This window comes from Epinephelus lanceolatus, chromosome 9, assembly GCF_041903045.1.
Source record: "Epinephelus lanceolatus isolate andai-2023 chromosome 9, ASM4190304v1, whole genome shotgun sequence".
Classification (NCBI taxonomy): domain Eukaryota; kingdom Metazoa; phylum Chordata; class Actinopteri; order Perciformes; family Serranidae; genus Epinephelus; species Epinephelus lanceolatus.
In genome coordinates, this window is record NC_135742.1 from 29,871,485 (window position 1) to 29,885,107 (window position 13,623).

Here is a 13,623-nt window from a genome sequence, read left to right on the forward strand (position 1 = left end):
GTCACCTTTTAATTTTCTATCAGTCTAATTTACCTAAACTGTTTCATTCTTCAGATGATGTGAAAATGTAAACAGAAATTTTGTCCCCAAGTTTCTTCTTGACTTAGTTCTCTGGACATGTAGTTCCTCAGACCCTAGTCAAGAATTGCTCAATGATTGTTGTGTGACCTTATGATAATTAAATTTACACACATTTCAAAATACGGTACCACATCATTTTACATTTAATGTGTTTTTCTTTTAGGTTGAAAGGGACTTTGAGAGAGAATATGACAAGCTCCAAAAGTAAGTCTGCATTTTAAACCATGGTCGAAATGAAGATAGACAAATGAAGAGGTTTCCTAAATGTGGTTTTCATGTCTCTTTGTGTTTGTGATTGACAGGGTAACAATAAACTCAAAACCTACTTTGTGTGTTGTGTGCTGGAGGTCGATGCGTGCATGATTAATGTAAAACCAAGTCTCACAATGTATTTTATAAATGAAATAGAAATATTACATACTTGTCAAGGAGGAAGAGGGCCCGTTGGGTCACACGCAAAACACGTCGTTAAAACGTCAAACCTGTGCCGTCCCAAGATCCTCTCCTGCCGGTTCTCCTGTTTATACAGACATCGTTATAGCACTGTTACTACCTCCGATGCCGGCTTAAAGGTGAAACAACTCTGTTCCCCCATTCGGCGATTTTACCTTTTACACAACATGGTAAGGCGGAATAACAGCATGAAATTCCTGCCTTGAAGAGGCAGTGTAAAAGGGGCTTATGTGTCAGAGGTGTGATAGTTTGGTGACCCATCCAGGGTGTGCCCTGCCTCTCGCCCAGTGTCAGCTGAGATTGAATCCAGCCCCCCGCCCCCGCAGCCCTTAAGAGGACAAGAGGATACAAAAATGGATGGATGGATGGACAGAAGAAACTAGAAAATGTACCGCACACACTGTAACAAAACCAAGGTGTTGAAATCAAAACACTGGCAGATCATTTCACAGATGTATGCATGTCAGTCCAAACTTTTATACATATACATCATAGCTATTTTATAAGTGTACATGTAGGTATTTACTAAGTACTCTGAGAAACTCACACTTTAACATGTTTCTCATTGTACTCACAGTTTCTTTGTCTCACACAGTTTGCCAATCCCTGCTGTGTTGGGGCTTTTTTTTCTCTAAACATTAAACTGTGAAAGGACTCATGTTTGAGCTGTGGTGGAGTCTGAAATTAGAACTTTGGAAAGAGAGCTTTCTTTCCATTAGATGTTCCCCTCAATCTCTGATAAACTTAGATTAAAGCTAGAAGTTCTAAACTAATGAAATTTCCTGTGAATGCACTATAAGTGTTCATAGATATAAAAAAAGCTCAAATGTCCAAGTACTTCATTAACTTGTGGATGTAGACATTTTCAAGGCTTTTTACACGTTAAAAACTAAATTTAAATACATAAACTGTTAACTACTATCATTTTACTAGCCTTCTTCAAATTGAGTAACATGATGTCAGATTTTCAATGAAACAAAGGAGAAAGGGGTTCAGAGCATTTAAACACCCAAGACCTGAGAGCTCAGTACATTGGGGCCTTCTCTTACTGTGAGGCTGAGGTTATAGAAATTCCCTGAGGGCCCTGCAGAATGAGTGGGAGCACCATTTTCCTCTCAGGTTTTGTTGAGTAGGAGGGCCCATTATCAAGAAGGTGTGGTGCCAATAGACCTTATAGATGAGTCAGAGCGGCAGGCATGTACAGACTTTTAGGTTCTCCACCCTAGAGATTCATATCAACACACCGTGGTGCATTTGTGGCCTAAATATACTTGGTAGGCTTCATCATGATTTCTGTTTTTGAATTCTGCCTGCCTGGCAAAAGATTTTGTTGCATTAATGATATTAAATACAAAAGAAATATGATCGTCATGTGCACAGCAGCATGTTTCTCAGCCTGACTGATACAGGGTTTTTGAGGCCAATACTGATGTCAGTATTTAAGGGCACTGACACAGCAGGCCAACAGTCAGCTGTCAGTCAGTGTTGGACCGTTGCTATGCATCTGTTGTTCTAGTTTTGTGGTATGTCCCATACTTCTGGCACTAGTCGGCTTTTCCGGCTTATTAGCGTGTTGAATCAGCTTCAGAGATGGCAGAACCAGTTGGTGAATGAACTCACTCTGATTGGCAGTTCAGCTCATTGCATAACAAGAAAAAATGGAAGTGAGAGAAGGAAACAAATGGCTAAAGTCAAGATGACATGTGATCGAAACATACTTGTTATATTAGGTAAGATCATTTTTTTAGCCATTGAGCTTTTAGGCAAAAAATGGTATGTAATTGTTTGCGTTATTCTTAGCTAGCACATGGTAAATATCCTCCGTTCTTTCAACATTGAGTTGTGTTGTTAATGTGCTAACTGGCTAACTATCATCTTAAAGTCGTCCTGTCGGTCATCCGGTTCCCATTTTTTAATGATGAATGCAGACTACCACTGCTTGCTTGTATGGAGAGTAACTTCCTCTCACACAGGCCTAGAACGTACTTGCTAGTTAGCCATGGGTTGTCTTTGCTGTGTGTTCAAATCCAGCTTTTTGGCCGAGACACAGGTGACGTGAGGCGACACAACAGTCAGCCTTCGTCGCCACTAGTTTTTTGATATTGGTTCGGTGTGTGGGGGCCTTTTAGAGATACATAAGTCTGATAACATATTAGGTGATTTATTTTTATTTTTTTTAAACATAGGTACATAACACAAACATTTTTTATGAGAAACCCTTGAATTTGTTAGAATTCAAACCATAATATGTAGTGAGCTAGACATCATAGCTATAACAAATGATGTCTAGTACACTACATATTATGGTTTAAATAAATGTAAACGATGTAACAGCATCACTTTATACTTGACATGACATATACACTGATACAATATATCTGCAATTAGCAAATATCGCTCAGTCTGTTGGCCCTGGTGATTTATCCGTCCAGCACACAAAAACCAAAAACATGAAATCAATAAATGACAGCCTCAGTTCATTTAGCAGCTTGAATGCTAATTGGCTTAACTGTATTGCCTGGCCTGATTCCTGTGTGAATGGCAGGTATTTACCCAAAAGGAATCTGGTGTGAATGGTCAAACATGGTTGAATGCTTGTTCATTATCTAGTGTTGTGCAAAAGATGTGTGTGTGTGTGAAAGTGCAATAAAATGCGGTAGTGTCTTTCCAGTTTTCACTAGGTGATGTGGCTTGATGATTGTGGCTGCACGGGCCCAACATTGGGGCACAGGAGCAAGGAGCAGCAGCTGTTCCAATAGGCCGCTCTATTAGCACCTTTTGGAAAGAGACTGCAGGCTCACCTGGCACTCATCCAGAATGGCTCTCTCACTGTCAGCGCTGACTGAGTAGAGAAGATGCAACAGTATTGTGCAACACATTTTAAAGTAGGAGGTACTATCTGGAACATGAGTCTCACATGCACAAACAAGCACTACAAGAACACATCTTGAGTGTACAGGCATTGGACTCAGAGCATGCTAGTTTGTTTACATAGTGAGATGCTTTCACCCACTATCCTGCAACCCGATCTCCATGACTGGCAGGGTTTTACTGTTATACTGTTATTTTCCTCATTCCATATTTGCCTCCTTTCATTACTCTCAAGTGTTAACTGTGTCAGCCAATTTACAAGACTATTTTAGTTTGAGTTTGTTTTGCATGATGCCCTCTATTGACTTCACTGGCGTTCAGAATTGCATTCAAAACTAAGTTGAGTTATGTAGTATGATTCCTTAACTGGTACTTGCTGCCATCACAAAGATGGAAATGATAAAACTGACCACATATCAGTATTTCCATATGTTTTTAACATTGTCAGGAGCAATTTTCTAGCTGCAGATATGACTCAAATAATTGTAATATAATAGTTTCATGGAAGTATTGCCTCTTCGGTCAGCTTTTAGATTCTCAATAGATGTTCTCAACAAAACAGAAAAACTGTGATGATTGTCTGATCATACAGTGACCTGAGCTCTCATTGTAAGATCATGGAAATGTATTTACTGGGCAACCTTTGTTATTGAAACAGGAAGAAGCTCTCTAATTATTATACTGACTAAATCCTGCCGGAAGTATTGCTAATAACATTGACAATAATGTGAGGCACATTCCCTGCGTTTAGAAATGTCTATTCTAAATATCGGGAATGTATGAGTATATTTTGATGACTGTAGAAGAAGGCTGATATGGCTTATGAGACCCAGTTACATCTAATTGGTGAGAGGAATACAAGAAGTTACTGTGGAGATTGTTCTGACAGAATGTTTTTTTTCCTGTGGTGTGAACAATAAAGGATGAAGTTACATCATTTACTGCAAATGACATTTTTGGAACAACCTCCATCTGGTCTGTGGCGATTCAGTGCAAAATCCTAAAACATGTCAAGACAAGTTGTCAGGACAAGTTGTGATAGGAAATAATTAATGGTTTTTAGTTACCCTCAAACCCTGCATCATCACAGTGTACTAGCCCTTTGTTGGGGCAACAAATGAATAAATTAAATTGCAATTAGAGTTCACAATCTAAAATCAAAGCTGATACAAATGCAGTCTTACATGACCTAAATGTATCTGCTGCCATTGTTGACAGTTACCCAGGACCCAACATGCTATTTTGCATGATTTATGACATGTATCTGTGTGAGCTAACTTATTGTGTGTCCTGTGGACAAATTGAAAGCCTCACTGATAAATGAATAATAATAATAATAATTATAAACAAAAATAGCAATTTTGTGGGGCTTTATTCCATTGAAGCCCTTCGGCTTAGTTTTTATGGTTTTACCAGGCAGGATTGAGGCAGCAGAGAACTGATGACATTCATTTTTGGTTCCTGCACCTGTGTTTATACTGGAGTAAACCACTGTTTGTCTGTTTCCCAGCTGCTGAACAATAAAAAAACCTGCCAAAACCTTGTATTTGGAGGCATCAGACTGCCATTTGTGGTTTTTATAGCCATGTGTGGGTTACCAGTGTCCTTAAATCTTGTGGCCAGTGGCCATAGTGCCCCCACCAGAAATCCTATGGGATTACACAGCTATTGTCTTCCTTGTTAATATAATCCCTCAAAGCAAAGATGGAAATGAAACCCCACCACATTCCCTTTTTCATCAAACCAGGAGAACTGATATGACAGCAGTCTCAGGGGAGATTCTAAACCCCTCGTTTGCCTTAATTGATATAATGAATGGCATGTGTTTTCAGCCTCCATAGTCTGGTAATTGCCATTTTTAACACCCATCAATGGAATATGTGCAGTGGAATGATTGAAGACATTAATGCTTTTGAGCGGAAATGTAGTTGACAGTAGCAAGAAGGATTCCCGGTATTATTAATTAGCTAACGGATGTTATAATAACATTTTATGTGGAACCAATGAAATGTGTAATTCCTTCTTGAACCATGTTTTTTATATATACTAATTTCCTTCTCTAGGTTTTTGGTTTGGATGTTTTCTTTGTCAATGTCAACACGTCTTGACTGGATAGAATAGATTCTGATTTGTATATAGATTAATTATGATAAGGGTGTAGAGATGGTGTTCCATTGTTTTTACACTTTAATGTTTTTTTTCTGTTCTGTTTCTGACTAATGCCATTGTTTGCTATACATCTCAGCTCATATTTCCCATTGTTGTCAGTGTAACTGATGCTTTACTGCATTACTAGACCAGAAGCTGGCGGATAATCATTCTTCTTCTTGTCTTACAGGCTGGAGGATCAGACGAAAAAGCTTCACAAGGACATGAAGAAAAGCACTGAGGCTGATTTAGGTGTGTTCTGCCACCAACTTGTGTGTTACAGCCTGGTGCGCCATTGATCTCCACTTGTTCACCAACATACTTGATGTTGCTTGGCAGGTTTTTCAGGGCTATAAAGAAGCTTTGGTTGTCTTGGTTTGTATGGTGGTGCATCAGTTCTCGACAAATGAGACAAGAGTGCGGGCTTTTGCCTTAATCTTTTATGGGTTTTTCCAGGCTATCATAGTGTGTGCGTTTTGGATTTGTGCAGTGTTCAGTTAAGGCTCAATTTTTACTGCCATCTTTGCCTTCATTTATTCATACATTTGTCTGCCACAGAAACCATGTTTACTCTACTTTTTATTTGCTTATTTGTTGGTGTTGGAGTTGTGTATTTGGGAAGCAGCAGTAGACATGGCCTGTGGTAAGTAGTCAGTTGTGGGGGTGGAGGAGCGGGGACGGATGGAGGAGTGAGAGGCTTCTTCATTTCCTCTCCTTTGTGCTCTGGAATATGGATGTCTGCATCATCAAAGTGTCATAGCTGTCAGGCCCTCATTATCGTTAATGGATTCCATCTGTTGCACAGGTCCCGTCTCCACCAACTGCTACCAAACAAAGAACTGGACCTACTCTGCATGTCAGCACTGCATTTAATACACTGCTTTCTATATCCACTGTCATTTATTAAGTCAAGGGTGGTGATATGCAGAGCTCTATTGAACTCACTGCCAATTAGCTGGTGAGGGACGATAATATCTTTTAAGGCTTGCTCCGGTTCACAGTTTCAATTAGACTAAGTAACAGAAGGCAACGAAAGCGGCAGGGATAACTGTGCTTTTCATACTGAGGAATTGTTCGTGTTGTTTCAGCTTCACTTACTTGCACCTTACAAACACAAATAATTAAATCACTACCCTCATGTCACCTTTTGATTTTCATGACCCCATAATAAACATGTCTCTCAGTCATATCAGACAAGGCCAAATCAAGCAATTTGTTACCTGTCAAATGGAGAGAGATGCAGAAATGTGACACCACAATAACTGATTGGTTGAAAATCGGTCTTGAGAGAATCCCGAGGGAGTGTGAAAAGATACCAGTGACTGTTCCAGATCTCCATGAAGCCCATTTTCACCACAGCCTCTCCTGTCAGCTTGTATCTCCTCAGTGAAGCTCATTTATTTTGACTGTGAAGCCATAATCTGATATGTGCTCTGTGTCTAAACAAAGTGGCATGAGTGCAGATTAACAGTAATTGGTGCTGTCAGTGTAGAGACATTGCATAGATTCTTGGTTCTCTGGTAAATATTCAACACGGCAGCCCGCCCCACCAACCCCTCACATTTTTACAATGGGGGCAGCACTGTGCCATTCTGCTTTTGCTCGTTAGTTCTTTCCCAAAAGCTCACTTTTAAAGACCCTACCACATGCAAACACAGACACTGATGAAATGCTTTAAGCCTTAGGGTAATCCACTATAATGGTTTAAGAAAAATGTACAAATCTGGTGTTGAATTGGATTAGAATGTGTAGATGAGGACATCTTCAGTAACCATTTATATGGGCTGTAGTGTACATGATTGTATTTCACAAAGTTATTTAATTACGTGTTAACAGTAACCTCTGGTGTGTGTGTGTGTGTGTGTGTGTGTGTGTGTGCGCGTGTGTGTGTGTGTGTGTGTGTGTGTGTGTGCGCGCGCGTGTGCGCGTGTGCATATGCGTCCGTCAGCCATGTCCAAAGCAGCAGTGAAGATCTCTGCAGACCTGCTCAGCAACCCGCTGTGTGAGCAGGACCAGGCCTTCTTGGACTCCATGACGGCTTTAGATACAGCCATGAGGCGGATGGACGCCTTCAACCAGGAAAAGGTCAGATCCAATCCCGCAGTGTTTCATACTTTTAATTTTTAGTTTGTTATCTCACTCTTTTGCTGTCTTTCTCTGCTTTGTTTCCTTGGCACTTGCCATTGGCACAGATACCATTAGATGGGTATCGGGGGAAATGTCTTTCCTCAGACATACAAAGTAGGAAACTAGACGGGTTTTTGTTGGAAATGCATGTTTTCATATTTGTCAATATTGTGCAGCCTGTGGACTAAAAACTATCCGTATGTCTTTCCTTCTGCTGTTTTTGAAAAGCATCTGTGGCATCATCCTCTATAAGCTCAAGCTACTGGTTATCAGCTGTGAAGATTGATGCATTTGTGACTCACTGGTGTCTAAAATAACTCGTACAATGGAAAGGCCTTTTCTCAACAGCAAAATATGTAATACACAAAATTTATTTGACTTCAGCACTGCATTTTTTTTTTTCAACAATGGTTAGTCCATACAGCAACATAAATGTTTTGGGTTTTTTTTCACTTGCCCAGTCAGGCAAGTGGGTCAGAAATCAACTTGCCCAAAGCTAACTTTTACCATATACCAGTTGTTTTTGGTATTAGCTGTTATCAAAATTCTTTATCCAAGTAAATTAATCAGAACAAGGACACAGCATGCACAATCCACATACTACAATACACATAATACCACAGTACATATACCATATTACATATACCGACAATAGATATACAACAATATACATATGACATTACACATACCACTACGAATTCAGGCTTGTTTACCACTTGTCCAATCTTGCTCGATTGGGTAACGGAGTAGCTAGATTTACTAGTCTGATGTGGCATTTTACTTGCCCTTGGCAACCCCTATTGTTGAAAGGTTACAGCAAAAAAAAATCCCTCCTTCATAGAGAAGAGCAACTATAATAAGCTTGCAGTTATAATAATTAAAACACTTATAAGCTTCTTAAATCCCTCCTGCAGCATTACGTTTTTGTTGGTAGCACTAGATAAAAGAACAGCCAGGGAACCACCAAAGTTTCAGGTCCTACCTACAGACTGACAGACAAACTGGCAGACCCAAACTGACATTGCCATCCGTAGACTCACACTGCTAGTGTAGCTAGAATATGGCCCATCAATTTATTGACCTCCGTTTCCTCTGTTGTTGCACTTTTTTTGTGTTTTTTGAGTATTTGTTGATTTTGGATTGCATTTCCCGTAATCTTTGTGCTTTTCACTCTTGTATGTTTTGTCCTAAGGGGCAACCGTAGATAGGCAGGCATTTCTTTCCAGAACTGTAAGCAACACAGCATACTGTTGCCTCGCTCTTTCACAGCTGTACTTTGTGAAGATCTCTTCTTTAGCTGTCAGGCCTCTTCAGATTATTTGCCGGGTGCACTTCAGGTTTTTGATTAGAATCATCGCCACAGGTAGTTATAATGTGAATCATAGTGGCACCGCATGTGTGCATCCTTAAGGCACTACACTGTGAAGGGTAGACTTTTAAAGAGGAAAAAATACAGGAGATCACACTAAGGCATATACCGATTGACTTTTTTCCATCTGTGTTTTCTTGACTCATTGCCCTGCTGTTAGGTGTTCTGGGCTTTTCACATTTGTTTCCTTCAAAATATTCCCCTCTCTTTTCACATTTAGTTGTGTACCAGAATGATTTCATAACTCCACAACAATGATCTAACAAGATGCCGAATATGCATACCTTTCTAAAAGTTGGATTCATTTTTAATTGCACTGTAAAATTGTAATGGAATATCTCAGGAACAGCACACCATCTGGATTTGTACATATTGACTGAGTGGACATGATTTCTGCAAAAACCTCATGAACTGGATTCAGTTTCCATAAAAAATCTAACTATTACATATTTCCAAAGATATGTTAGTGAAGCTGTGTCCATGCTACAATCCATAGAAACGTATGTCTAATCATTAAAACGAGTTGCATCGGTTTTAAAAATATATTGTCTAATTAGCACAAGTTGGTGAGTAAAAATCATCACAGAGTAAGTTGAATACAAGATTTGTATTTCATGTGTAATGTGATGTCAAGAACTTATTTTCTACATTGATAGAAAACAACTTAAATGTCAAAAAAAAACTTTGTGTTGATTGTAAGACATGCAAAATGTGTAAGGTGGATTTTAAGCAACTACTGTATTTTATAACAGTCACTTTTGTTTTTTTCCCTTTTTTCTTCAGCTATAACATACCAGTCTTTCAGACTTGCTTTGCTCACAGCTCATCAAATTTTACAGGAGCCATTTTGAGTGACTAGACAAAGTAGAATGTGGGTTGGACTGAGCGTGTGGGTTTGTGACCCGGGGTGCGTATGTTCCAGGACTTGGCTTGGTCGAATGCCCAGGAGAGCACTCCTGCCAGTTTGACTGTTTCAGTATAGAGTAACTTCTACATTCTTCAGATTTTATACAATATCAAATTAGATTTTTTTTTTTCATTTTCACTGTCTTCAGATTTGGACCTGAAGGTAATTTTTCACCAGTGCTACCACACACTCTTGACTGTCACTGGATAAGTAATGTTGGGTCCACCTCTTTTTTCCCATATCATTTAAAAACCAAAGTTTACAGATACTCTTTCAGCGTCAAAGTTTACTTGCTTGCCTTTTTTCTTTTAAAGTTGTAACCTGTTTCTCTGCCTGCTCCCCTCAGTAACCTCATCAAGTCTCTCAGTCATCCCTCATTCAGATGTGATCTTGTACTATCACACTGTAAGCAGTTTCTAGGAGCGACTGTTCTTCATACAGTATACTTGTGATTCCATTCTCTGGCTCCATGGTGTGTAGTTTTCCTGTTTGACTGGGACGTGTTTGACATTGATTCAGCCAGGCACTTTGATCCCAGCACAGTTTTTCACTTGTGGAGGACAACAGTCACCAACTGTATTGACGTGGTTGTGTGTTTTTTTAACACACTTTCATCCAGAGTGGATTTTGACAGCTAGGTCACACCTGATTTTCTCTGCACTTCTTTCAGTCTTACTAAATAAAAGTCCTTGCCTTAACACAATGTTCAGTTTCAGGTTTGGGCAGGGCTGTGTGGCTGAAAGTGAGCTGAAGGCAAAATAGTGATTGTGAGCACTTTTTGGTCAGCCTGCTATGTGGAATATCACCCCAGGTTTGCTAGGTGTTTAAAATCCAGCACAGCTCACTGGAACACTACTCGAGCTTCTCCCTTCAAGCTGACTGTTGATTCTGACGGCACCAACAGCAAACCCTATTGCTCCTGCAAAACAGACACAAAAGCATCCACCCTTTGCTCTTCTCCGCATTGAGACGAGATGTTCTGCCGCAGGGCCCGCAAGTGAGAGAGCCAGCAGATAAAACGTGCAGCGATAATGAAGGCAGCAGTGGCCCAGGTCTGTGTGTTTATTTCTGGGGCTGAGGAGGGCGCACAGCCCCGCCGGCACACTGCTGCCGAAGCTGAGCCCCAGTGTAGATGGCGGCAGCGCAGTAGAGGATGCTCCGTTTGGAGGGATATTGATTTCCTCTGCGATCTGTGTGTATTTTTGGGAGGCCTGTGTGCCGGGATGGCCTCTGCCCCGTGACTCACTGATGGAGACTACTGCTTGAGCGCCGGCCTCAGGCTCTGCAGGGCCTCCAAGGAATAGCTCTGCCCCCCCTCTCTGTGGGAAGGGGCAGAGGGTAGAGGGCACCAGCATGCTTAAGCAAATCTGCCGCTGTTGTTCTCCCTCCTCGCTGCATGCTCTCACCTTAGAAGCAGCGGCGCAGCTCAAGTCAGGGAGGGGGGGATGGTGTGAATATGTAAAACAAAGAAAATGTGAATTCCCATGTACTTATTTGTTATTGGTTCTCTGTTTTCCCTCAAACCACAATCAACCATTTTGTACTTGGAAATCTGCCTGTGTGAAGCAGTGAGTGTTGCTGTATGTTCTCATAGATGGTCAGGGCATTTTTACAGAGCACAGCTGCGATCTCGCTTCCTTGTTGTTGTGTGATTGACTGTCCTTCCAATAGTGAGTGAACATATGATTAGTTGAGCTGCTGCTCACTGTTCTCATGCAGCTGTCACTTCACATCTCACTGCTCTAAATCCTCCATTACTCTTCGTAGTATTTACTCTTCACTTGACTCAATTGCCTGGTTAACTTAGCAGTCTGTCATGCTCGAAGATCCAGTAGTCATATTGAATCTGCATTGTAAATGACGGTGGAAACTTTATTAATTGTGCGCCAACTTCTGTCGATGAGACTTGGTGCCGGGGCTGGAGGCCTCAAGATGAGATGTTCGTTTACTTCCATTTAACACCCCCCTTCCCCTCCTTCCCTCCCCTGTCGGTTCTGGCAACCAGAAGCAGAATGCAGGAAAATATAAACTGTTATTGTTAAAATGTTTGTTTGCAAAGAACTTTCATCTTGTAAGGCAGCCCACCCTCCACAGGATTTGAAATCAGTTGGGCTTTGCTTTCATGTCCGTCCCCTGACAGTTCCATCCTTTTGTATCGCAAGCTCAATGAATATTCAGGGGTTTCTCCTCGGGGCTTGTGTACAATAAAAGAGTCAACGTCACGAAAGTTTCTTTGCAAGCCCCCCCTCCCTTTTTTCTTGAGTGCTCTGTTTGAATTATACACAATTGTTGATGTTTGTGCAGTGGCATTACTTTGCAGCTAATGAGTGAGAGATTTAGATGCTATTTTGCTCCGACTTTAATTTTGATGTAACTCAATTTGACAATGAATAACAGTTTGTCTCATGTCTCTTCCCTTGGTATAGAGGTGCTTATTGCTTATGTTAACAATTTTTCTGTTTATTACAGGTCAACCAGATCCAGAAGACCGTTATTGACCCTCTGAAAAAGTAAGTGTCCATCTGGATATCTCAATACTTTATTGTTACTGCTGTTTTTTAAGAGGTTGGCTTTAAATGTCTCTCTATACCAGACCAGGGTCAAAGAGCTGTTGCCGTTTGTTTGGAGCACGAATGTTGGGTTTTTCCCCACAAAGGGCCATACAGGGAATATAGATGCATTAAAAAAATCACAGGAAAGTACTGTAAAGGCAATTTAGTTCAGTTTTTGTGGCTTAATGTTCCTGATGTGGTAAAGCCATACGACACACGGAGCAGATTAAGTCCAGTGCCTTGTAACATTTTTTTATTTGACCCAGCTCTGCTCTTTACACTGGTGGTGCTCGACCACTGGAAGGCCTGAAGTGTAGTAATGCAGACTGTAAAAATGAACTAGGGAGTGAGCGGTGCTGCTGTGGTGGTTGTGCGTCTGGAAGAAAGTTTATTTGGTTCTCATTCCTAATACTCGCCCCCATTTGAGCAGGCGGTGAGTGCTATTCCATTCCTAAAGCCTCACATTTTCAAGCATACACACACACACACACACACACACGCACATGCAAAGCAGAGGTACTAAAGGGAGTGGTTGGACTATCCCACCCTTCTTCCGGAGCGCTTGTTAAGGTTGTGCTTCCTCCTCTTGGCTCCTCCCAGGAGATTTTGCTCAGTAAGAGAGTGTGTGCATATGTTTCTACTACAAATTTATGTTGAACCCCAGAAGCTTGTTAGTTCAATTTTTTTAAATAACCATTGTTAAGAGATTCCTCTGTAAAACATGAATAGGTTGGGTTAGTGTCTGTGTGTGTATGTGTGTGTGTGTGTGTGTGTGTGTGTGTGTGTGTGTGTTAAGCCCCTTCTTCCTCGTGTGCTCTGGTGGCGGAGCAATGACAGGATGGAATGGTTCTAATTTCCTCTTCCTGGTGGGCGGCAGGCGGACGTGTGGGCAGGCTCAGAATATGGCAAAGGGCCCAGCTTCCTGGGCCCAGAGCCGTGGATTGGTTGAGGAGGAGAACTGTCTCAGGACAGTGCACACTCTCACACAAACATGCACACACACACATACACAAACACCAACCCAGATTTTGGAGGGGATGCTGTCTCACAAATATGGTATTTTAGACCATAAAGTTAGGCATTTACATGAATCTGAAATAGAGCAGAGGAAGTAA

General features: G+C 41.0%; 1 protein-coding gene across 1 annotated transcript in view; it reads left to right on the top strand.

Annotated features, from left to right (window-relative positions):
• Positions 1–13,623, top strand: part of bin3 (bridging integrator 3) — a 31,238-nt gene that overhangs the window by 8,815 nt on the left and 8,800 nt on the right. The window contains exons 3-6 of the mRNA XM_033618789.2: positions 245–285; positions 5,744–5,805; positions 7,502–7,638; positions 12,426–12,466. Coding sequence (XP_033474680.1) covers positions 245–285; positions 5,744–5,805; positions 7,502–7,638; positions 12,426–12,466 — 281 coding nt within the window. The remainder of the gene's footprint in view (positions 1–244; positions 286–5,743; positions 5,806–7,501; positions 7,639–12,425; positions 12,467–13,623) is intronic.